At 42.0% G+C, this 22,256-nt stretch overlaps 1 protein-coding gene across 2 annotated transcripts in view; it reads left to right on the top strand.

The window, feature by feature from the left end:
* Positions 1-22,256, top strand: part of HS6ST2 (heparan sulfate 6-O-sulfotransferase 2) — a 460,411-nt gene that overhangs the window by 324,508 nt on the left and 113,647 nt on the right. The window contains exon 3 of one of the 2 annotated variants that reach the window (XM_006862810.1): positions 15,976-16,008. The exons of the other annotated variant lie outside the window; for it this stretch is intronic. Coding sequence (XP_006862872.1) covers positions 15,976-16,008 — 33 coding nt within the window. The remainder of the gene's footprint in view (positions 1-15,975; positions 16,009-22,256) is intronic. 2 annotated transcript variants of the gene reach the window in all.

Below are 22,256 nucleotides of genomic sequence, written 5' to 3' on the forward strand. Positions count from 1 at the left end.
CAGTCCCTGGGGCTGAGTGGGATTCTCGGAATCAGTCTGTGTGGAGACCAAGTACTACCTTGTGCTTAATGCAGACCTCAGCTGGCTCCCCTTTTGTCTTTATGCACCAAGGAACTTCATAGCATTATTCCACTGGGTGCCATGATAGAAAAAAGAAAAACCAAACAAGAAGTAAGTTTGTTTCTCGGGGGAAAGCCTCAGCCACTTGAGGTAACACCACCAGTGCCTTGCCACATCCTCTGTGGTTATATGGAAGCTGATGAATTTCAGCTTTCCTTTGGGTCTGATGCTGAGAGCAGTCTAAAGGTGCTCTTGGTACCCCAAGAATCTTTTGACCAAGCACTAGTCAATGTTTGTTAGATCTGAGTTTGCAGATGAGGGTTCACCACACTTACAATTTACCTACAATTTCGAAGTGCCCCTTTTTATCTGGGAGATGGCTACAGAGAAATTGGGAATCCAAAACATAGCTAGGGTGAAACTCACTTGAGCTTTATTATTATTTTTTTTTCCCCACCTGAGCTTTTGAACCAGGCTTCGTGTCCTGTTCTGCAGCGACCTCCAGCAAACCATTCATCTCTCCAAGCCTTTGTCTCTTCACATAGAAAAACAGAATAGGAAAAAAACATTTTATAAGGTTATTGTGGGACTCAGACAACAGTCTTCTTGTCTATATTTTGACTGTGATCTCGTAACTGACCTTTTCATCCCTTGCAAAGGACTTGATGCTCTTAAGAGTCCTAAACTGGAAGTTGAGAGGTCTAGGGCATGGTTCTGGCTCTGTTAGGAACTAAATGTCCAACTTTGATAGTTTTTTAAGAAAAGCCAAGGTCGATGTGGGTTACGCATTCTGCTGCTAACTGCAAGGTCAGCAGTTTGAATCCACCGGAGGAACTTGAAGAGAGGCATTACAAGGAACCACTTGTGAGCATGCTGCAGCCTGGTACAATAACTAGGGTTCAATCCCCAAGTTTCAGAGGGGGTGGAGATACAGAGAGCCTTCCACATTAGTGTGTCCTGGGGAGGGGGGTGGGGCGCACAGCTCAGTCAGGAAGACGAAGGATTCAGAGCCAAACATGTGAAACATTGCCATTTCTGCACCTTCATATATTAACTGTGTCACCTTGATCAACTTACCCTCTCAGCCACCTGACTTACCTGTCAGGTAAGAATGAGAAGAATGTTGCCTGTCTTAGTTGGTAATGTGCTTGAGCCCTGGCATCCCACAGCTGTGGATTAAAATCTAGACTCAACCACTTCTGAGCCTTAGTTTGTTGTTTTTGTTGTTTAAGGATTAAAGTGTTGTTGTTGTTTTTTTAAAGTTTTTATTGTGAATTGAGTGATAGTTTACATGGCAGAACATCGGTTTTACACTACTCATCCTATCGCATTTTATTTCATTACAATGATTAAAATCCTCTCTGTGCATCATCATTCAATAGTATTTGTTTCTACTCCCTGTTTTTTTGTGTTGTTTTTTTTTTTTTTAAGTTTTTATTGTGAACTGAGTGATAGTTTACATGGTAGAGCATCAGTTTTACACCATCGTTTCATTGCAATGATTACAATCCCCTCCGTGTATCATCATTCAACAGTATTTGCTTCTATTCCTCTGTTTTTTGTTTTTTGTGGGGGTGGGGGGATGTACACAAAAACTCTCAGGAACCACAAAAGGGCTCATTCTGCAAGTCTGCCTCCTGGCCACCAGCACTCAGTCTTTCTCTTTCCATAAGTCTAGAGTCCTCAGCTGCTCCCTCTTTCCATGTCCTCATCTCTGCCTCCATCTTTGGTGTCACTGCTTCTCTGGATAGGGTCCCACATTCTTCTTGTGCTCTTCTCCCTTGATTGTCCTGAAGTCCTCTGTTTCTGGACTGTAAGATTAACTACTCCCCCCGCTTTTGTTAAAAATTTCTACCTTTACAGTTGTGACTGTTGCAATTAGTCATGATAACAATTACTCACTATTGAATCGTAAGAATCTTATTTCCATCTCTTTTCACCAGACCTGTCTAGACAAGATGAAAATTATTCAGTGGGGAGTCTACCTTCCCCATACACTCTTAAACTAAACTCCCTCTTGAAAACTTGTAAGCCAGTCACTTAATGCTTTTATCGCCCCCTCATTTTAGGTAGCCAATGTCTAATTTGCCAGTCCCTATCTTCCCTGTATACAGAGAGAATAGGATTGATCCTTGATGTGAAGACTCCTTCCCCCTCAGTTGGCATTTTGAGCTACTACATCCATAAGTATAGGTCAAGTTCATCAAATTGTAGCAATTTACACTTGTTTCTTTTAACAAAAATTGTTTTTTTCTCTTCTTCTAGTCAAGTTCTGATCATCAAGCCATCGATGCTAGATCAAATGGGCACTATCTGCAAGTTTGAGCATTTTTGTGCATCTCATCTCACTTCATATCAGATGGGTGCTTCACTCTCAGCTCTAGCCCTCTGTGGCCATGTCCTTGTCCATGGGCTCAGCAGTCCCCAGGTCTCACCACACTTCGGACTAGCCAGCCTTCCTCTTCTCTCTTTCATCTCCAGGTCAATGGGAGTTTATGGACAGTGTTTGAGCTCAGCCCATTTCTTCATTGCTACCTTTCCCCCTCTTCCACTCATCAGTAGACCAACGTGGTCGCCAGCAAGCTTACATGCCTGCTCATGTGTTCCCTTGGACTTAAAAGTACATGAGAGTCTTGTCTGTCATTGTTGTTAGGTGCTGTTGAGTTAGTTCCCACTCATAGCAACCCCATGCAACACAGAATGAGATAGTACCTACTTTTGCACAATCATCAGAATCATTTAGTTTGAGCCCACGGTGTTAATCCATCTTGTTGAAGATCTTCCTCTTTTCCATTGACCGTCAACTTTATCAAGCTCTCATGAGCAGCAGGTAAATCCAAATCTGAAGACGTCACTTGCCGAACAAAAACAAATGTTTAACCAGGATTCTAAAGGGCAACCCTGGATATTTGGATTTATCATACCGAACACTTTTTTTTTTTTTCTTATAGCAACCAGATGTGTGACAAAGATTAGCAAGATCTACAAGGCAAGAAAAACAGTGGCTTACAATGTCTCTATCTGAGATGTTTGCCTCTGAAATCTATTATCCAGATGTTTCATATACTTGACAACAGACTGTTAGATCTTTGGGAACTCTTAGATCTGGACAATGGGTGGCATTTTTTTCATCAAAATTGTCGATTATTTTTAACTCAGCAGGTTTTATTGAGCATCTGGATCATGCCCTGCATTAGGTATTATTGGAGATGGCAGTTTTGTTAAGAAAAATGGACTGGTATGTTTGAGCAGCCCAAAGGAAGGTAGAGGAGCTGAGAAATGGATATGAATGTGGACCTTCCTTGCCCAAATAAACCACACAGACACTCACTTCTTATTTATAAGTGAAGTGTTTCAGATCCTTTTTAATAGATATCAAGCCTGATTATACTCTAATGAGATGGATTGGCCAGGTGGCATCATTGATGTACTCAAGTGTGGCAGCGGTAGTGAGGTTAGCCCAGGATCGGACATTGTTTTGTTCTGCGGTGCATGGGGTCGCTATGAGTCGGTTCCGACTCGATGGCACCTGACAACAACAACAAGTGCCTTTGAGTCAGTTCTGACTCAGCAACCCTGTATAGGGTTTCTAAGGAACAGCTGGTGAATTTGGACTGCCGACCTTGTACCCATAACATTCTTAAAAGGAAAAAAACAAAACAAAACACTTGGCACTAGGTATTATCGGAGATGGCAGTTTTGTTAAGGAAAATGAGACTGTGAGGTTTGAGTAACCAAAGGAATGTGGAGGATCTGAGAATTGAACACAAGTCTGTTGCTATCAAAGCTTGTGTTTGTTCCCCTCTTGCACATTGTCTCTTTGTAGGCCTGCCATTTCACCCTGTGTTTGGAACTAACTTGGGGGGAACTTGTAGATTACATCCAGTGGTTCCCACCACGCTGTGACTTGAGTAGGAGACCCTAGCTCCTGGCAGAAAGCAGGTGACATATGTCCATATGTCTCTTCTACCTGGTCCTGTTGGTGACTTTGCTGAACATTTCATGAGAAGGATATCCATCATTGCTTGTTAAGAACATTGTCATGCTCTATGGATGTTGGGTTTTGTCAAATGCCTTTCCTAATTCAATAAATACGATCATGTGGTTCTTTTCCTTTTTCTTACCTATATGGTGTCTTACACTGATTGTTTATCTATACTGTTGAACTGTACTTGTATCCCTGGTAGGAAACCCACTTGGTCATGATGTATTATTTTTTTGATGTGTTGTTGAATTCTGTTGGCTACGATTTGCTTTGAGAATTTTTGCATCTGTGTTCATGAGAGATATTGGTCTATAATTTTCTTTCTTAGTGACAACCTTCCCTGTTTGGTATGTGGGTTACGCTTACTTCATAGAATGTACTAGGAAGTTTTCCATCCTCTTCTACATTCCGGTATAATTTGAGTAGAACTGGTGACAGCTCTTCCCTGAATGTTTGGTGGAACTCACTATTGAAGCCATCTGGGCCTGGAATTCTTTTGGGTGGGAGTTTTTTGATGACCTGGTCAATTTCTTCCTTTGTTATAAGTATGTTCAAATTTTCTATTTCATTCTGTGTAGATTTAGGTAGGTCATGCTTTTCTAAAAATGTATCCATCTCCTATAGGTTTTCACATTTGTTCGAATACAACTCTTCATAATAGTCTGTTATCCTTTTTATTTTTAGTGGTTCTGTTGTGACATCAGCCATGTGATTTCTTATGTGTATTATTTGTGTCTTCTCCTTCTGTTCTTTTGTTACATTTGCCAATGGTTTGTCGATTTTATTAATTCTTTCAAAGAACCAGCTTCTTGTCCTATTGATTCTTTATATTTTTTTTTCTGTTTTCTATCTCATTTATTTCTGCTCTAATCTTTATTATTTCCTTTCTTCTGTTGACTGTAGGTTTACTTTGCTGGTCTGTTTCTAGTTGTCAGAGATGTTGTGTTAATATGGTGATTTCAATTCTTTCTTCTTTTTGGATGTGTGCATTTATTGCAATAAACTGTCCTCTCAGCACTGCTTTTTCTGTGTCCCAAAGATTATAGTATGTTGTGTTTTCATTCTCGTTTGTTTCTAGGAACTTTGTGAATTCACGTTTTATTTCTTCTACTACCCAGTCACTTTTCAGCAAGGTGTTATTCAGTTTCCATGTATTTTACTTTATTTCCTTGATCTCCCTATTGTTGATTTCTAGTTTTATCCTGGAATATTGTGATTATACCTTTGTATTTCTTAGACAGCTTTTCTGAGTAGAGGATTCTTGGTTGGCACTTTTTTTTCTTTCAGGGTTTTATATATGGCTCCCCATTGCCTTCTTGCCTGAATAGTTTTTGCTGAGAAATCCGAGCTTAATCTGATTTTCTTTCCTTTGTATGTAACACTTCTCTTTTATGTTGCTGCTTTCAGGATTATCTCCTTAGCTATGATTTTGTAGAGCTTGATTATGATATGTCTTGGTGATTTTCTTTTGGGGGTCTATCCTTCCTGGGATTCGTTGAGCTTCTTGAATACTTATCTTGTCACTTTTCAGGACGTATGAGAAATTTTCTTCCAACAGTTCTTCAACTATTTCCTCTGGTAACTTTTGTGATTCTTCCTGTTCCGGAATGCCAATAATTCTGAAGTTATTCCTCTTCATGTTGTCCAACATGAGTATTAGACATTCTTTAGATTTTTTTTTAACCGTTTTTTCTGCGTGGTCTTCTATTTTAGTGGTATTGAGAGATTTGTCTTCCAAATCACTAGTTCTGCCTTCCATCTCTTCAATTCTACTCCTTTGACCTTTCAGTGTATTGTTTCTGATATTCTATTATCAATCGTTTGGACCATTTTCTGTCGGTTTGAATTGTTTCCAATGGTGTATTTATCTGTTTGATTGTTCCTGTAGTGCTTTCCTGACTTCTTCCTTATTTTTCTCAACTCCATTGATTTTTATTATCATATTTCTGAATTCCTTCTCAGGCATTTCCAAGGCCTACCCTCCTTCCAGAATGGAGTGGTCTACCTCTAGGTCATTTGTCTCAGACATTTTATCTTGTTTCTGGACATCTGCTGATATGGTCATCTGTTTTTGTTTCTTGGACATGTTTAGTGTTTATCTGTGTCCTTAATACTTAGATGGGTGTGTGTTTTTGGTATTTTTTATGCTTTCTGATTACCTCCAAGTAGATGTGATCATGATGTGGGCTTCTCTTTTCACTCTTCTTATTACTCAACTCAGAGTAACTGTTGCAGGTGTTGTCAGCCTTCCTGGTGTATGGCAGCTGGTATTGGTTCTTGCCTGGATGGTGGGATTTTATAGGCTACAGTTGTAGCTTGACTATATGACCACAATTGCTGTGTCTTCTTGGATAATTTACAGAGAGAAAGTGCCCCCTGAAGGTAAAGAGAGGATCAAAAAACAAAACAGTAACAGCAAAAAAGACAGATTGGATACTGTAGTCTGTAATCACAGAAAAGAGAGAAGAGGGGGGGGGAAATCTGTAACCAATTATGAGTATGATTTTAATGTCTGTCTCTTGGCTTCTTGCCTTCAAGGCCACCTGAGAAATTTCAAGATGCCACAGTTGACCGTTCTGATGTAACTCAGGATTTAATTTTCAGCCTGTTTTCTTTTTAGTGTGTCTCTCTCCTGCTCCACAACTCCTGTTCAGGCCTGTTTCCTGGTGATAAACAGCTCAGGGCTAGCTGTGGCCATTTTGTGCTGCCGTTTGGTTTTAAGTGAAAACTTTCCCTTTAAATTAAGAGCAGATCTGTGCACATGAGTAGTAGAATGCTCTGAGGGTGGGGGTGGGGTGTCCCCTCGCTCAGACACCCTCTCTAGTTGCCAGAATGGAGGTGCGCAGACAGTGAGAGACTAATGAACAGAGTCAAAAAAAAAAAAAAAAAAAGAATGTCCCACCTTTATCTCCAAGGATAAATCTACAGTGTCTCTGATCCTTAGCATTTTTAATAGAAAGAAGATGTGGCATTGAGTTGACTCTGACTTATGGCCAGCCCATTTGTAGCAGGGTAGAACTGTGCCATATAAGGTGTTCAGTGACTATGATCTTACAGTAAAGAGCCGTGCTGGTGTAGTGGTTAAGTGTTTAGTTACTACTAACCGAAAAGGTTGGTTGGTTCAAAGGGAGAAGGATGTAACAGTCTGCTTCCAAAAAGACTGTTGTTGTTAAGCACTGTCGAGTCGATTCCGACCCATAATGGCCCTTATAGGGTTTCCAAGGAGCAGCTGGTGAGCTGGTGAGTTCAAACGGCTTTGCAGTTTGGCGTTAACTCACAGCACCACACCAGGACTCCCTGTAAATGGCATGGGGCAGTTCTATTTTTTCTTAAAGGTCACTGTGTGTTGGAGTCAACCTAATGGCAATGGAGTTTTGGGTGTATTCTTTTCATAATCCTATAGACACATTGTGTTTCTTACATGGTGATTCTGGGTAGATTAAAGTCACCAGCCTTTCAGTTCATTGTTGTTACTATTGTTTGGTGTTCTGACTCAGACTGAACTCATGTGACAAAGTAGAACTGCCCCGTAGAGTTTTCTAAGCTGCATTCTTTATGGGGTAGTCTTGGTGTGGTGTTGTGGGTTATTGCACTGGACTGCAAGGTCATTTGAATTGCAAGGTAGACAGTGGGAGCTCACCAGCTACTCCTCGGAAACCCTAGACAGGGGCACCATGCGTTGGCATTGATTCAATGGCACTTCACAACAGCAAGAATCTTTACGGGAGTAGATCACCTGCTCTTTTCTTTCCGAGCAGCACTGGATGGGTTCAAATGACCAACTTTGAAGTGATTAACTGTTTCACCACAATGACTCCTTTTCTTGTTAGTTGTTGTTATTAAATCCATCAAGTCGGTTCTTGATGGTCATACTGACCCTGTATGTGGTTTCCAAAGAGTGACTGGTGAATTTGAACCACCAGCCTTGCAGTTAACAGTTCAGGGCTTATTCTATAGCATGACACACAAACTGTTGGCGCCACCTGGGGTAACCAAGAATTCCAGCGGAAATCTTAATGGTTATTTCTTCAAAGAAAGAAGACAAGATACGTATTTATGAGGGGACTTCAGAAAGTTCGTGAACAAACAGAAAATTCATTACTGGAACCTACCATGTAGGTACATAAGTTTGCATTTAAGTTACTGTAAACACATGAAAATTAATGTCAGCTTTCCCATGAAGAGATCATATGCGGTGATGCTTCTCAAGAGGGTGAACAGTCCAGGTTTCTTTTATGGCCCTTGTTTTTTCTTTTGGGGGGTTGTTTACTTTTTGCTTTGCTTGTTCCATGGCAAGCTACTCCTCACGCTACTTTCTGAAAGAATGATTTGTCAATTTTGTGCAGTCAAAATGCTTTCAGAAAGAATAACTAAAACAGAAGACATCTCTGTCCCTAGATTCTTAATTAGATCAGCACTAGAGGGCACTCTTATAATGCCAAAATGGAAGAATTTAACTAAAATTGGGTGGGCTACAAAGGGGGTCGGGGAGGACAGTTACAGACAACAGGCAAACAGCTTAGAGAAGACCTCTAAAACCGAGAACTGACTGACTAAACCACAGAGAAGCCAGGAACATTTGAAACGGCTTTTCCAAAATCTTCCTTAGCAGAATCTTTTGGTGATTGGTGATTTGGCAATATATGGCTCCAGTTTCAGGCATTCTTTCTCAACATGAAGGGTGTCTAAGAATCATTGTTCTCATGTAAAGGTTCGTTTAGGCAGAAAACCAAACATGAGTGAAAGGCTTCAGAAATTTAGCTACTATTAGAAAAAATATATATATCTCAAACCTTTGGGGGTCTTTTATGGTCGTTTCCCCCAGTCTCTTGCAGTCCTTCATCTTTGAGTTTTTCCAAAGTGGTGTGTGATTGTGTCTGGGATAGCAGACAGCTGCTTGCCTGCTGCCTCTGGGTAATCTCTGGTGGGTACAGGACGTCCTTGTTTGGGTTCAGCCAGTGATATGTTCTGTGATGAAGGCAAGGCCTTGCCTGTCTCAGGGCCACAAGGTCAGGAAAGAGTTGAAAGATTCTAACCAGTTGTCATTGAGTCACTTGTGACTCATCGTGATTTCAGGCATGTCAGAGTAGAATTGTACCCTATAGGATTCTCAGTGATGACTTTTTCAGAAGATTGCCAGTCTTTTCTTTCAAGGTATTTATGGGTGGATTTGAACTGCCAATCTTTCAGTTAGTAGCTTAGCACCTTAACCATTTTCACTACCCTGGGACTCTGGTATGAGTCTACATGGTCTCTAAAAGTCCATGAAAAAACATCTTTCAGCCCCTAGAGTCTATGTTTGGTACTTCCAGAAATAGCTTTCAATATCGTTTGCTTACAGCAACCACTTACTTGAGTCCTGAATCCAACAAGGTGTGGTAAACACCTCAGGATAGAACATGACGTCATGTAATAGAGACAGAACAGGAAGGATTTGCCAGCCCAGACAGAGTTGTTGTTGTTGTTAGGTGCTATAGAGTCGGTTCCGACTCATAGCAACCCTGTATAGGGTTTCCGAGGTTGTAAATCTTTACAGGAGCAGAAAGCCTCATCTTTCTCCCGCGGAGCAGCTTGAGGTTCGCAACCTGATTCGTAACCACTACGCTACCAGAGCTCCTTTAGACCCACCCTTTTAGTCACTCTTTCGGTTTAAAGCCCAATCTAAACAGAACCTTGGAGAGTTACCACACTAAGCTATCAGTTGTTGTGTGAGCAAGTCAGCCCTGAATCAGAGTAACCACAAGTACCACAGGCCAGAAGGCTGCCTGGTCCTTGCTCTTCCCATGATGGGTTGTGGATCAGGCTGTGGTGATCCATAGGGTTTTTATTGGCTGATTTTCAGAAATAGATCACCAGGCCATTCTTCCATCTTAGTCAGGAAGCTCCACTGAAACCTATTTAGCATCCTATCCACATGCAAGCCTTCTCTGCTAGACGGGTGGTGGCTGGACGTGAGGCTCACTGATTGGGAATTGAATCCAGGACTCTCAAGTGAGAAGCGATTTCTACCACTGAGCCACTATCTGTGGCACCCTGCAGATTGGTTTATTACTCCCAAGTTCAGGTGACGCCTGTCAGGAGCTTTAGGCACCAGAAAGAATCTCAGGCCTGACCATGTGCCTTTCTCTGAGGAGCCAGTGGGAAGGCTGGGAAATGTGTGAGAATGAGGAGCCACAAAGTTCTCTACTCTGCCATTGGCCCTGTTGTTGTTAAGTGCCTTCGAGTCGGTTCCGGCCCATAGCGACCCTGTATATGGTTTCCGAGGAACAGCTGATGAGCTTGAATCGCCAACCTTGCAGTTCAAACTGCTTTGCAGTCTGGCACATTAACCCACAGCACCACACCAGGACTCCACCCTAGAGGGCTCTTATAGCCATGGAAAAGCCATTCTCTCTAGGCATGTGTGTGGCGCTGTGGCTTAATGCACTGGACCACTCCTCGGAAACCCTATACAGGGTTGCTATGGGTCGGAACCAATTCAACAGCACTTAACAACAGCAATACTTCATAGAGGAGTCTTGGTGTGGCACTGTAGGGTAAGCTGTGAACTGCAAGATCTATTTGAACTGCAAGGTCGGCAGCTCAAACTCACCAGCCACTCCTCGGAAACCCTGTACAGGGTCACTGTGAGTCAGAACTGACTCGACAGCACTTACAAGCAGCAACAAAAATAATTCATAGAAATATTCTTGACTGTGTGAAATTCATGATAATCAAAAAATGTGACAGTGAACAGAGACTTTGGGGAAGACACGTAGTCCAACAACATCCTTCACTGTGTATCTAGGGAAACTAAGAGTCATCGTCCCTGTTTGGGAATGGGTTTGCCAGTGAGTGGCAGAGTTGGGATGAGATTCTTGTTCTTTTAACTCTGAGCTCAAGCTTCTTCTCAGTACTTCGTGCTGCATTTGTCTCTCCCCACCCAGTCTCCTCCCAGGGACCAAGACACTAGTGGCTGTTAATCAAAGAGACTTTGACATAACGAAAGTGGCTATTGCATGTTATCAGTCAGGTGGTATAAATCAAAGGTATGCCAACAAATGTCTCTCAAAAATAGCTCCTTCCTAGAGCAGCTGAGGAGTTCTGGTGTGGCGCTGTGGGTTAATTCGCTGAACTGTAAAGTCAGCTTGAGCCGCAAGGCCGGTGGTTCAAGCTCACCAGCTGCTCCTCGGAAACCCTATACAGGGTCACTATGCGTTGTAACCGACTCAATGGCACTTCACCACAACAACAAGAGCAGCTGAGGACTCTGGACTCATGGAAAGAGAAGGACTGGGTGCTGGCGACCAGGAGGCAGGCTTGTAAAATGTGACCTTTGGTTGTTTAAAATATTTTATATTCCTGAGTGTTTCTGTGTACATCCCATCTCCCCCGCAAAAAAAAACAAAACAAAAAAACTGGTTGGAAGCAAATACTGTTGAATGATGATGCACAGAACAGATAGTAATCATGGCAATGAAACGATTGTGTAAAGCCGATGTTTCCCTATGTAAACTATCACTGAATTCACAGTAAAAACTTTTAAAAAAAAGGACTGGAGGCTGAACCTTAGAAACTCTGTAGTCTGAGGATGCTCTTTTCCAAAGACAAGGTTAGAATTGAAATCCTTATCAGTTGGCAGGATAAGAAGGATAGAAGCGTGGGTCTGGAACTCAAGTACAGTATCTTGCTGGGTGGGGTTGGGAACTCTGAAAGGAGAGGTCATGATAAATTCAGGGAGCTTCACAACTATGCCAGATGTTGGCCCTCAGGAGATTAAAACAGTCCCTCAAACAATAAAAGTGGGCGAGGCTATTCTGGATTCCAGGATCTGCAGGTAGATAGATCATGAAGATATCCCTCTCACGGAATAGGCATGATTTCTGGTGGGCTTGGAAGAGAGCAGAAATTGTCCAATAGTAAAATATGGACGTTGGGGGACGTCCATTCTCCATGTAAATCAATGTGGATGCTTTCTATGAAGTGTCTTTGTGTACTAGCTTTTCTATTCCTATGGCTCAGCAATAAAGGGCTGCGCGTATTGCCTTAGGCTTGTCACAGACCCACTAACTTGAACAATTTCCTTATTGGTCTTCTCTAGATAAAAACAATCATACATACACTCTATGGCGTGCCAACTCTGGATATGGTTCTTTGTTACAAGCTTTATCTGCATGATCTCATCTAGCATCACAATCAACTTAGGAGGCGTTCATTGGCCTGTTCACACCCATTGTTTACAGTTGGTATACAACCTGATTGGGCTGGCTCCTGTTTTGATTTATCAGTGCCTGTGCCATATTAGTTGTTCAAGATGTTGACTATCCTCCTTACTGTAGGCATTCTATGTGTCCCTGTTTTACAGATGAGAAAATCAAGGCCAAGATGTTTGGGAACTTTTGCAGCGTCCTTTAGTTAGTAGCCTAGGTCTGGGAGACTCCTGGACTTTTCGCATGATCCATACCATCTCTTATTCCTGAGCATGACAAAAGGTGGAGGCCAAGCATTTTGACACTTGCCTAGTAATGATGATTTGTAGCTTTTGTCTGGCTTCTCAACTTGTTTCCATCCATTTGAACTAGAATCCTTGGTCTGGGCCTTTGGAAGCAGGTGGTGGTTGGTGGTTGAGTGCTGCCTAGTCAATTCTGACTCAAAGAAACCCCATAGGGTTTTCCTGTCTGCAATCTTTATGGGAGCAGATCACCAAGTCTGTCTCCCACAGAGCTGTTGGGTGGGTGTGAACCTCTATCCTTTCAGTTAGCAGCAGAATCGAGCCACTAGACTCCATCCCATTTAGGGAGACCCGGCTAAGTAAGCAGAATGGTGAGCTATTTTACCAGGCCTTACTCTATTTGACCTTCAGGGACCAAATGAGGCATGTGGCCTGAGACCCATAAGGAGATGCGATGGGTTATTGAGCAGCAATGTACCAAGCTACACCAAGATGAGCATAGAAGGGCATTCTAAGTAGGGAGGAGGTGAAGAAATGAAAAGCCCAGCAACTCTTGGTGTGAGATATCAGAGATCTTGAGCCATTTGCTTCACAGCTCTGGAACAGTGGTAAGTAATTGGTTACCATGGAATGTATCATCTGCCACAGATTTGCAATTAGATAGTAGTATTGCTGGTGCATTGGGGTTTTTCGTTTCGTTTCGGTTTTTTTTAAGTGCCTTTTATAAAAACCGATCTTCCTTATGGTCTTTATCTGGGAATACGTGGCTGTGAAGGTCTCTGCTGATGGATACCTATCACCATCATCCCAGGCTCCTGGCCGATGAAGAAGCAGACCAGAAACTTGGGGGTCATTTGTTCATCAATTAGATTTCACTTGTTGTTCTCAATTAAGTTTTCTTGTATAACTTCTCCATCATAAAGAACAAGCCAGTCTATATTTCAAATACAGTTATTTCCCTGGACAGAGTGATATTCAGCTGCCTTTCAACATGGTCATTATTGTTTTGGCCAAGCTCTCATTTACTCATCAGAATGCTGGGCTCCAGGCTCTCTGAACTGCCAAGAAATGACTAGAGATCTGTGTACTTTTAATGGATTTGGCACTGAAATGAAAGGCAAAGCTATTAGAGAATTAAAGAATACTGGAACTGGAGGGGTTTTAAAAACCACCTTGCCAGACCCCTTCTTTTTATACAGCTCACTGATAGAGTTGAACCTGATGCCATATGTTTTCCATACATAAAAAAAGACATGGGGTGGGGGAACTCTTTCTACTGTGGATTTCTGTGGAATGGTCTAACAACAACTCCACAATACTGTAAGTTTCATGAAAGCAGGAACTTTTATTTGTTGTTGTTAAGTGCCATCGGGTCGGTTGTGACCCATAGCGACCCTATACAGGATTTCCAAGGAGCTTGAACCACCTACTTTATGGTTCAAACCAACCTTGCAGCCCAGCACATTAACACACAGCACAGGACACGCCTCCTTTATCTGCTGTATTCACTACTTTCTCTCTAGTAGGAGTCCTGGAGGCACTATAGGATAAGTACTGGACTGCTAACTACAAGGTTGGTGGTTCAAACCCGCCAGTCGCTCGCTACCTGGGAGAAAAATGAGACTTTCTGTTTCCATAATGATTCACCTCAGAAACCCTTTATAGGGTTGCTGCTATGAGTCAGAATTGACTCGGTGACAGGGATTTTTTTTTTTTTTTTATCCATAATGGAGTCCTGGTGTGGTGCAGTAGGATAAGCACTGGACTGCTAACCACTAGGTTGGAACGCCCCCAGCTGCTCATCGGAAACCTTATACAGAGTCACTGTGAATCAGAACCAATTCAATGACACTTAACAACAACAACAGTACCTGTAACAATGCCTGGCATAGGATAGCTAATAAATGCTTTTTGAATGCAAAACATCACAATTTAAAAGATGAAGAAGATTCCATTTCCGAATCTTTCCAAAATGTGTGTGCGCATATATGTGTTAAATAGATTCTTAAAAATTGGCTTATTGTTTCTAATCAGTATGCCTTTCCTTTTTTATCTTTTCCCCATGGCCTTTGGTCCGCCTCTGATGATCATCTCTGAACATCCCACCTCTGGCAATCTGCACCTACAGGTAAGGCAATGTGCCCCCCAAAATTTACTCAGACCATTCACTGGGAAGACCTTGATGGGAAGTTATGAAGTTTTACATCAAAATAAAAAATAATCTCAAGAGACATTAGTTCTCCTCATTATAGTTAAAGTTGATACAGTCCCCATCTGAAATTAATTATGCACATGTTTATGTTATGTTCTGAGAAGTGCTCCATATTTGACTTCAGAATTTTATGGTACTAAGATTCAATATATCTGTCTGTGTCCTTTTTTTTTTTTTTTTTTCTTTTAATCTTTTGTTTCGTTTCATTCATAGTTGTGTTCTTTGGGGTGCATGAGGACTCGTAGGTCACAGGGTAGGTCAGTGCACTCTAGATTCCCTTCTTTCTTGTGGCCGAAAAGGATGAAGTGCACATTGGGCTCCAGATGGTAAGTCCACTAGTGGGCTGTACTAACGATCTGGTATCAAGGCTCACCAAGTACATCACATTGGTTTCTATTAACACTTGCTTCCCCCTCCCAGCCCCCATGCCACCAGAAACTGGGGATATAACAGATCCTTATATTGCTTCCCAAATGATGATGCAAGGGCTGGCTGTGTGATTCACACACTCTCTTAACTCATATGTAAAGTCTCCAGATACATTGCCATAAAGATACATTTCTCCCAAGAAAATGGACAGGCCCTATAACCCTCTTTGAGTGCAAAAGTGTTACTCTATTATAATATCCCTTGTTCTGGCTTGATATAAAACAGAAAGCCAACTGATCCCATGCGAATCAGTTCAAGCTAACAAGTGACCCTTGGAATTTCACAGTCCCTTGTTAATATCAGAAACTCGTGTAGCACAATGAGTGTTTTGTGACTCTGAAGACATATATTATGAAAACAACTGAGCAAGGTGTTTGAATAGAGAGACATAGCTCACTTGAGTCCAGGTGGAAGAAAAGGAAGCTGTGCGTGCTTTGAATTTTCATGGTTTTGAAGAACTTCAGCAAAGTCTTCATTGTTCTTATTTGTTTCCTTTTGTGATTTATGTTTCATGCAGTCCTGCTAATCTGAACAATCCCTGTGAATTCCTCCTAATTCCTTCCAATCAGGCATTTCCATATCAGTGTTTGGTTTCTTTCAGGTTTTGGTTTACTTGGCTTAGGTTTGTGTTGAGATTGTCATTGTTGTTTGTGAGTGGTAAATCTCTCATTCTCAGCCTAGAACCAGGCAGAAGCCTGCTGTGGGGGCTGCCCTGCCCCTTTCTGCCCTCCACCTCAAAGTCCCCCAAACTACTTGAGGGAAACAGATGGGGAGCAAAGTAAAATGGAACACTTTTATGATTTTAACCTCTCTCTTCTAAGCTCTTGCTAGCAACTGGTTTTACTGTTCCTTTAACAGGTGGAGGATTTTTCAGATTCTGGATGTGGCACGGTAAGTGGCTATGCATTTTCAGTTTAACTGAACTCCAATCTCCTAGGGTAGGAATGCCCTGCAGTTACTTGTCAGTTTCATTTCAATGCAATGAATAGTAGAAATTTTTGGTTAAGACAAATTTTTTCCAGAAAGTGCTGGAAGCCACCCAGACTTATAGTCTCAGGCTTGAAAGTTGACCGAGTTCAGGGCCAAGCACCCCTGCCAGCTGGGCCATGGGTCATTTACTCCTGTTTTCTCTTTCTGCTGAAATGGGATGATGCAATCGTGTGTAATCTTAAGAAAATCCTCGAGTGTTTTTCACAGAGCTTGAGGAACTCCAGCCTGCTGCTTTTCTGCCTGGTGGTTTAGAGACTAACTCGGTCAGCGTTTCTTTGAAGGGAAATCAATTATTTGAAAATATCAGGGTTTCAAATTATGTTAATATGTAGGCTTGCAAAATAGACGAATCCCAAAGGCCAGGGACCTTTAGGCTAGGCAGCCTGCAGCAGGGCGAATCTAATCATGCACAAGAAAGTTAGTAACTGGGGGCTCGAGGGAGAACTCTCCAAGATGGTGCCCTTGCAGGCTATGATGATTTTTGCCGTAAGTGCTGAAGAGGCTATTGAAAATCACAAGCCACTCGGTCAATGTATGCTCTAGTTGCATGAAAATCGCCTTGGCACATTGTTTTCTAAGGTCATAATGCTCAACAGTATTGAATTTGGCCTATTTTAGGCTTCTTGGCTCCAAAAGTATTTACTAGTGGCTCTTCTTAATTTTCTTACCCACTGACATCTTCTCCTATGCTCCCAGGTCAAATGACTTAATGAGATTAAAGGCTGTAGTGTTGGCATTCCCCCCACAAAGGCGGATTCCCATCAAAACAGAATAGATGGGTCATCTTTTAGATGCTCGGTTGGTTTTCAGTAGGTGAGCTTTCTATTCTCATTAGAGCCCTTGAGGATTTATTTGGCAGGTGAGAAGAGTAGGTTCCATGTTTAATTTCACAGCCAGATTAGAATTCTTTGAGATAAATGGTGCAGACATACAAAAACACTGAATCACCCAATCTTAGTATTGAGAGAGGACATAGGTGGCGTGAGACACGATGGCAAGAGTACTAGCTAGGTTTTCTTACTAAGTACCAGGGTAACTCTGACCAAGTCCTGTTTCTACCATTGGCCCCGATTTCCTCATCTGTAAGATACAATGGAGCTTTGGTAGCGTAGTGGTTACGAATTGGGCTGTGAACCGCAAGGTCAGCAGTTCGAAACTACCAGCCGCTCCGCGGGAGAAAAATGAGGTGATCTGCTCCCGTAAAGATATACAGCCTCGAAAACCCTGTGCAGGGTCGCTATGGGTCGAAACCGACTCGACGGCACTTAACAACAACAAAGATAAAATGGAGACTTGGTGTGATGTTGTTAAGAAAAGCATTGAACTGCTAACCACAAGGTCTTAGTGAGAAGGGCACAAAGACATTCCGATAGTACAGGTGAGAAAGAAACAGCTCTGGTAAATGTTGATGGAGCCATTTCCAAATTCTGGTGCACTGACTGATGTGTGAAAACTGTTTGCAAGGCTAGAAAATTGTGTAGCCACAATTCATTTGGTAATCCCCATTATACATACAGTTTCATAAATATACAAGATTATGATTATCTCTGCCTCCTAAGTAACTATTTGCATAAGTGTTTTTTATTATTTAGCTATCTGAATGTATCTTTGTGATCCAGAGAAAGAAGGGGACAATCAGTGGAAGCCATCCCAAATGCTTAGTATTGTTGCTACACATATGCGCAATTAACAAAGATGCTAATCGTTTCAGACCAGAACTTCATTTGTTTGTCTATAGACAGCAAGAATTGCTCAAGTGTCTGTTGCCCTCTCTCTCTCTTTCCTATAGCTAGCTGGCTCATCATGTCTACAGTTGATTGTGTAAGCAATTTATTTGGCTGGATTCGCAGTGTGTAATTTTGTGATGCCGTTTCCAAGCTTCTGTTTAAGCTAACAACTAATGCCTTGAACGGCCAACGACTGCTTTTACAGTATTAGAACAGTTGGCCTCTCTATATTAAAGGCATAAGACAAGTTTGAGAGGCCCACCAGTTCTGCCGCTGCACTGACATTCTATTTCATATGAGAATGCTAGAAAGTTGCGGTTGGAGGGAGCCTTTGCGAGCACCCTGTCAAATTCCCTCATTCTCCAGATGAATTTGATTGTCATGTAATGTGAATGTCTGTAACAACCACCAAATCAATGAAGCCACACTTCTTTTTATAACTTTCAAACCATTGGGAACTACTACAGTAAATACAATTGAATTTGAGCTGCTTGATGTAGAATCCTATAGTTTCAGTGAATTTTCCAAAGAGCTGATTCAGAATTTTTTAAAGATGCCTTCATGAGGTTTACCAGAACACAGCCATGCTGTTGATGGTATATGTGCGAAAGGAGATTTTCTAGGCAAAGCACCTCAACCAAGATCTCTTCCTTTCATTCGTGGATTGCTTAACTAGTGTTAACATAGTAGAAATAGCGTACAATGACTAAGAAGTCTAATTCTGGTGCTACTATTTTCTAGCTCTGTGACCTTGGGTGATTAATTTAACTTCTGTGCGCCAGAGTTCCCTCATATGTCAAACACTGTATTAGCTTCAGAGAGTCATTGCAAGAATTAAAATGAGATGATGCATACAATGAATATTCAATAAGTGGGAGTCGCCAGTACCATCACTGTCTAACACACCTAGTATCAGCTTCTTTCCATGTTAGTATTTAATCTTATGGTGGTTTGAGTACATGCATATGTACACATCGGTATGTAGGCAGAGGTCACAGGAATGTTATCAGAATGACTGCTTTCCCAAAGGTGGTTGTTGTTGTTGTCAGGTGCCATCGAGTCGGAACCGACTCATAGCGACCCCATGCACAGCAGAGCGAAACAATGTCCGATCCTGGGCCAACCTCACTACCGCTGCCACACTTGAGTCCATCAATGATGCCACCTGGCCGATCCATCTAGTTAGGGGTCTTCCTCTTTTTCTCTGACACTCCACCCTACCCAGCATGACATCCTTCTCCAGAGACTGTTTCCTCCGGACAATATGTCCAAAAGTCCAATATGTCCAATATGTCCCAAAGGTTACCTGTGACCAAAATATACACAAATTGAACCTTTGAGTTATGCAGCCCGTCACACCCTCTGTTTCTGAGTTGTTCCTCCCCACTAATGCAAAGTCACTGGCCACTAAAGTTCCTGTGTGGCCTTTCCAGTTGCTGTTGACAGCTTGATCTCATGGACTTATAGATAGTTTTTAAAAAAGCACAACGCTCAAGGCAGGTGTTCTTTACTAGGTAAGCTAAACAATTGTTTGGTTTAATGAAGACTTTAGGAGCTATTCTTGGTTTAAAGTTAACAGATGATCTCAGAGCAATTGTTTCAGGGGTTCAGCCAACTGTCTTTGCCTCATAAAGTCTATGAGAATTTGATATTGGCTTCAGTCTTCTTGATCTCTTTGGAGGTTCTAGTACATCTTACCTGGAAGCATTTCATCTCTCACTTCTACATTACTCCTTTTTAAAGAAGTTTTCATTGTAAATTGAGTCATAGTTTACATGGGAGAACATCAGTTTTACACTCATCCTATCATATTTTGTTTCATTGCAATGATTACAATCCCCTCCATGCATCATCATCCAGCAGTATTTGCTTCTATTCCCTCTGGGTTTTTTTTGTTGTTGTTGTTGTTTGTCTGTTTGATGTACACCAAAACACTCAGGAATATGTAACCATTTAAACAACCAAAGGGCACATTCTACAAGCCTCCTGGCTACCAGCACACAGCCTTTCTCTTTCCATGAGTCTAAAGTCCTCAGCAGCTGTATCTCCATGTTATCACCTTTGACTCCATCTCTGGTGTTGCTGCTTCTCTGGATAGGGTCCCATATTCTGCTTGTAGTCTTCTCCCTTGATGGTCTTAGGGCCCTCTGTTCCTGGAATGTAAGATTAAGTACTCCCCCATTTTTGTGACAAAACCTTTACAATTGTGACAGTCGCAATTAGTCATGATAACAGTTACTCACTAGTGAATTATAAGAATCTTATCCCCATCTCTTTTCACCAGACCCATCTACACAAGATGAAAACTATTCAGTGGGGATTCTACCTCCTCTCTCTGCGCCCCCGCACACTCTGAAACTAACTCCCTCTTGAAAACTTACAAGCTAGTCACTCCGTGCCTTTATACCCCCCCCCCTTTTATGTAGCCAGTATCTGAGTTGCCCATCCTATCAACCCTGCGTACAGAGGGTGATAGAGTTGATCCTTGTTGTGAAGACTCTTTCCCTCTCTGTTGGTATTTTGAGCTACTACATCCATAAGAAGGAGCTCTGGTAGCTTAGTGGTTACAAATTGGGCTGCAAACCTCAAGGTCAGCGATTTGAAACTACCAGCTGTTCCGTGGAAGAAAGATGAGGCTTTCTGCTCCTGTAAAGATTTCCAGGCTCAGAAACCCTGTACAGGGTTGCTATGAGTCGGAACTGACTCCATGGCACATAACGAACCAACCAACCAACCAACATCCATAAGTATAAGTCAAGTTCATCAAATTGTAACAATTTACACTTGTTTCCTATATCAATTTATTTTTTTATCTTCCGCTAGTCGAGTTCTGATCACCAAGCCATCAAGCTGGGTCAAATGTGTACTATCTGCAAGTTTGGGCGCTCTTGTGCATCTCCCCTCACTTCGTATCAGCTGGATGCTTCACTGGCAGCTCTGCCACATTACTCCTTATTTAGCTCGGTTCACCTCGGATCTTCGCAGTGCTTCCTAGGTCTCTTTTGTTGGCATTTCGTTGTATACACACACATACTCCAATTTACCCTGTTTCCCTTTCCTTCACCTCTTTAAATGGAAGAATTCCCAAGGTCCCGTCATTGATCTGCTTCTCTTCTGCTGTCTCCGCTCCCTGGGTAACTTCATCTCCTAATGCAGGTTCGCCTTCCACCTCCACACTAATGACTCCCAAACTGACCTCTCCAATTCTTAACTCATTCCGGATCTCCAAGCTAACTCCAATTTCCACCAGCCTGCTGAGAATCTCCAGAGCAGGCTCTCCAAGGAGGCTGCAATTGTCATCTGGCTTTTGTCATCCTGCCTCAGGAATGCAGATGGGGGCCGGGGATTTCGCTTTATAGCTTCAAGAGTTGAAAACAAGGAAGAAGTGTTGGGCATTAGTCTGAGCTGAAGTAAAAGTGGTTTGGGAAGTGGTTCAAAATAGGCTTTCTAGGAAAAACATGACAGGTAAATTATGCATTTCTGTGATCATGAACTAACTGCACATTTAAATTGACCATGGAAACTTTAAAAGGCATAGTGAGTAAGGAACAACTTTCCTAACGCAAATCGAGTTCAAATTTTAGGTGTTGGAAGATTGGCATGTTTGGGGAAATGCTAATTAAAATCATCTTTCTTGGGACAATTATTATGGTTAAACTTATTTCAAGGTCTTGTTATAAAAACACACATGCCAAGGGAACTGGATAATGTGTTCAATCTGAAGGATGACCATGTGGGCCAATGCTGATGAAATGTTGATAGCATGTGTATGCATAGACACTCACCCACATACCCACACAGATGCTGGGTCAGGTAGGCCTGAAACTGATGTGTGCGGAGCATTCCATCAGGGTGGTGGTGTTCATGTTCTTGTGTGCTGGCGGTTCAGTTGCAACTTGTAGTAACCATGCCTAGGATTTCTGAGGAGTGGCTGGTGGGTTTGAGCCATTACAGGGCCACACTAGGACTCCTATTAGGGTGCAAAAGGGTCTCTTTAAAAATTCATTCTGCAGATGATTGCTGAGCATGTGGAAACAGGGTCTTTGTCTTCAAGTAAGTAGCCCTGATGGTGCTGCAGGATAAGCACTGGACTGCTGCCCGTAAGGTCGGCAAACCTACCAGCCATGCCATGGGGAAAAGACGAGACTTTTTTCTTACATAAAGATTTAGAGTCCTATATAAGGTCACTTTGAGTTGGAATTGATTCAGTGGAAGAAGGTTTTTTGGATTTTCTGTTTTCAAATAGCATATACATACTTCTTTAGTTGCATGCAGATATACTGAGAACCTAATCAGGTCTAGAGATATCGACAGCACGTGACAAATTGTTCAATGTCTATAACCTTGCTGACAGTAGTAATGGCCAGAGAGTAACTTAAAGGAAATATGGAAAAGGGGAAAAAAAAAAAAAAAAAAAGATAC

The sequence above is a fragment of the Chrysochloris asiatica genome, unplaced genomic scaffold (genome assembly GCF_000296735.1).
Source record: "Chrysochloris asiatica unplaced genomic scaffold, ChrAsi1.0 scaffold00051, whole genome shotgun sequence".
Classification (NCBI taxonomy): domain Eukaryota; kingdom Metazoa; phylum Chordata; class Mammalia; order Afrosoricida; family Chrysochloridae; genus Chrysochloris; species Chrysochloris asiatica.